Source organism: Poecilia reticulata, linkage group LG11 (genome assembly GCF_000633615.1).
Source record: "Poecilia reticulata strain Guanapo linkage group LG11, Guppy_female_1.0+MT, whole genome shotgun sequence".
NCBI lineage: Eukaryota > Metazoa > Chordata > Actinopteri > Cyprinodontiformes > Poeciliidae > Poecilia > Poecilia reticulata.
In genome coordinates, this window is record NC_024341.1 from 10,889,811 (window position 1) to 10,893,606 (window position 3,796).

The 3,796-nt window shown below is 38.4% G+C and overlaps 1 protein-coding gene across 1 annotated transcript; it reads left to right on the forward strand.

The window, feature by feature from the left end:
• Positions 1–1,221: 1,221 nt before the first annotated feature.
• dlx5a (distal-less homeobox 5a) lies at positions 1,222–3,112 on the forward strand. Its single transcript, XM_008421702.2, has 3 exons — positions 1,222–1,805; positions 2,146–2,330; positions 2,539–3,112. The coding sequence occupies exons 1-3, from the start codon at positions 1,445–1,447 to the stop codon at positions 2,851–2,853; spliced, it is 861 nt and encodes a 286-aa protein (XP_008419924.1). The 5' UTR covers positions 1,222–1,444; the 3' UTR covers positions 2,854–3,112.
• Positions 3,113–3,796: the final 684 nt, after the last annotated feature.

Consider the following 3,796-nt stretch of genomic DNA (forward strand, 5'->3'; position numbering starts at 1 on the left):
TTTTTACTTATCAGCACTTCAGGATTTTATGAATGTAATTGCTTGGAATTACATTGTAGTCAAAGCATATATTTGAATGAATTTTAAAAAACTGAACTTGAATTTCACATGTTTGGTTTGTACAAAGCGCGTTGAGAAAAGTTTTTTGTGTTGATTCACCTCTCTAAATAATGAAGAGAATTGAATTAAATAAATTATAATAAGGCTAAAACTGGCCGTATTTCTGGCAGACCACCCTTTTATCATAAATAGACATGAGAAAGAACTGAAAGACCACTGAAAATGTTTTCATTTCTCTGATTTAGCTGTCTATAACTAATGTTTTAGAGTAACATTTTAGTTCTATTTCATAAAATACTGACATATCATAGAAACAGTACCGTTTTAAACATTCAGAAACAAAACAACAACAAAAAAGGAAAAAAGAAACAGATGGTTAGAATTTCAAAAAAATATACAGTTTCCAGTACAATAAATGCTCAAAGAAGCAACATTTAGCAGAATAACCCTAATTTATAGCTACAGATTTTGGCACCAGTTTTTTTTTTTTTTTTTTTTTTTTACAACTTGCTGGGTCCAAATACATTTCACGCTAGACTGGAATGGCTATCATACATGTAGAGATGCAGATGTTACAAAAATAAATTATTGATTTATTGTTTTTAAATCAATAATCAACATTTTTTTGCAGTTGTTGTAGTTTCACTTGTAGCACCGAATTCTTCCACATGTGGGCGCTGTTCACCACAAAATTGACTGGCTGGCCTTGGCTTTTGTGTGCCCTGCCACAGAAATAAACCGCTGTAAAAACCCGATTTTTAGTGACCACTGCTCGGCTTAAAAATCTGATAATAATAAATGCACTGATGATGCAACGGGCAACTGAGAGGTGATAATCTCCTTTGTTCACACGCCTGCAAATAAAAACGGAAATCACAGACAATACATGTATTTTGTACCCTTTATTTTTCTTTTTAATTGAAGGTGTTTTCCTTAATGAAATTATGTTAAATATTAAAAATCCTCACGTTTTGCAGCACTGACACTGAGGTGTTTGTTTTTTTTAAAGATAATAATAAGTGCCTACCTTAATTTCACACCTTGAATGACATTATATAAATACGAACTACATAGCCCCAGTGGTTCCCCCCTTCGCAAGAAAGCTGGCGGAGTGAACTGGGTGTAGCTGTGTCTGTGTGTGCCTTGGCCAATGGAACCAGATCCTCCCTGCAGTGCGTAAGAGCGCGATTCAGGATTTAACCAAGTCTTTGCTGCGCGCCTGGCTGCAGTCTTCACCAGAGCACCGACGGCCTGAGAGCCTCCTGACGCAATGAGAGTGTAATCGCCACACCGCTTTGGACCCAGACTATATATATTTTTTTTATATTTTTTGTTACAAAAAAAACAACAACAAAAACCCCGCGCGCTTTCCATCCTTCGAACGATGACCGGAGTTTTCGATCGGAGGATCCCGAGTGTGAAGCCCACCGATTTCCAGAGCTCCTTCCAACTCTCCAGCATGCACCATCCGTCTCAGGAATCCCCCACGCTGCCCGAGTCGTCGGCCACGGATTCTGGATACTACAGCCCCGCTGGTGGAGTCCCTCACGGCTACTGTTCCCCCAGTTCGTCGTCGTCGTACGGGAAGCCCCTGAACGCCTATCAGTACCAGTACCCCGGTGTGAACGGATCTGCTGGGAATTACACGACAAAATCCTACAGTGATTACAGCTCGTACACGACCCCCGCCTACCACCAGTATGCCGGGACCTATAGCAGAGTTCAAGCCCAACCGAGTCCACAAGGTACGGGCCTAAATATATATATATATATGTGTGTTGTTGTTTTTTTCTCTCGCTTGTGTAAAAGCGGATTGGAATTACCAAAGAAAATTCTATTAAATGTTATTTTTTTCCCCCTGCACACTCCTTCTAAATATGCAGGAAGGAATTTTAACTAAGATTCAAAATAAAATTACTGAATTATTTTTTTTTTGCAATGATTCAAAGGCAATCCAGATACGGATGTGAAACATGTTTTTTGTTTTTTTTTGGAAGTTATTGAGTTGTTTCTTTCAAATTGTTGCACATTTGTGGCACATTTTCACAGTCGTTTTTGTTTCGTTTTGTTTTATTTTACCATCAGAAAAAGACATAAGCGAGCCCGAGGTAAGGATGGTGAACGGGAAACCGAAGAAAGTGAGAAAACCCCGGACCATTTACTCCAGCTTCCAGCTGGCCGCCCTACAGAGGAGGTTCCAGAACACGCAGTATCTGGCGCTGCCGGAGAGAGCCGAGCTCGCTGCCTCCCTTGGACTCACGCAAACACAGGTGGGATTTAACTACTTTATATTTTGAAGGAAAACAAATTGTCTTCTGTAAAAAATAAAAAATAAAGTTTTACTCACTGTGCACTTTTATGCATTGTATGTAAAAAGGAAAAGAAAAAAGAAAAAAAAAAAGAAAAGAAAAAAGATATAACCGAAAAACTCGACAGTATTACATGCTAACACGCCTTCATTTCAAATCCAATATTCAGGTCAAAATCTGGTTCCAGAACCGAAGATCGAAGATGAAGAAGATCATGAAAAACGGCGAGCTTCCCCCAGAGCACAGCCCGAGCTCCAGCGACCCCATGGCCTGCAACTCGCCGCAGTCCCCGGCTGTGTGGGACGCGCAAGGCCCCTCCAGGTCTCACAGCTTACAGCCGCAGAGCATCAACGCGGCGGCATCTAACTTTCTGGACAACACGTCGAATTGGTACTCCGCAGCCGGCAGCTCCATGACCCCCCACCTTCAGACCCCGAACTCGATACAGCACTCGTTGGCTCTCGGAGCTGGGACGTTATATTGAAAAGAAAAAAGAAGTAGAAGAAGAAAAAAGAAAAGAAAGAAACAAAAGAACCCCTCCTGTTGTTTTTTTATTTTTATTTTTTATTATTATTTTTCTATTTTTATTTCCTTTCATGGGACTCGTGTTCACATTTCAGAGGAATATGCAATGTATTTCATGGCAGTCATAGAGGAAACGTGTAAAATGTGTAAATGTGTGCATGTAATTTATTGCATTTTGGAAGAATATTAAACGTTTAAATGGACAATGGAGCTTCGAACCCTCACGCCTCCCATTCAGTATCTCTTCTTCCCTCCAGCCTGAAATATTTTATGTGAAATGAAATAGGAAAAAAAAAAAAAAAAAATCAATCAACAAAAACAAAAAGCGCCTCGAAGACAAAGAGAAAAGTCGTGCGCCTTAAGCAACATGTCGGCTTAAGTCTCTGCTGTATCAAACAAATATTAGAATCCACTCATTTCAGTCGATTTCCTTTGTTCCGTTCTTCATGTAGTTTTATTGTACTGACTTAAAAGTGCGTTCATTACGACCGCAAACAAAAATTAGACGCTATATCTCTTATGTACCTAACCGGTTTCTCTGGATGAGGACCATTTATTCCTCTGTTAGGCTGCACATTTCGGACAAATCAGAAAATCGTCGTTATGGATTAATTGTGGATGAAACGCAACTGTTATTACTGACGCGTTTTCGCAGCAGTGAACTGCAGTGATTTCTGCGGCTTTTAATTTCCCAAACGACGCTTCACACTACGAGGCTTGTAATAAATGTGGTTTATTACAGATCATTTAAATTATTTTATACTACTACTATTATTATGATAGATTATTACACCTGAAAATGATTTTATTATTATTATTATTATTATTATTATTATTATTATTATTATTATTATTATTATTATTATTATTATTATTATTATTATTATTATTATTATTATTAT

What these genes read in the sequence shown, in the direction of transcription:
- dlx5a (XM_008421702.2), top strand. Translation starts at nt 1,445, where the DNA reads ATGACCGGAGTTTTCGATCGGAGGATCCCGAGTGTGAAGCCCACCGAT. An exon ending in AGCCCAACCGAGTCCACAAG is followed by an intron (nt 1,806 to 2,145) that starts GTACGGGCCTAA and finishes TTTTACCATCAG; the next exon opens with AAAAAGACATAAGCGAGCCC. An exon ending in TTGGACTCACGCAAACACAG is followed by an intron (nt 2,331 to 2,538) that starts GTGGGATTTAAC and finishes TCCAATATTCAG; the next exon opens with GTCAAAATCTGGTTCCAGAA.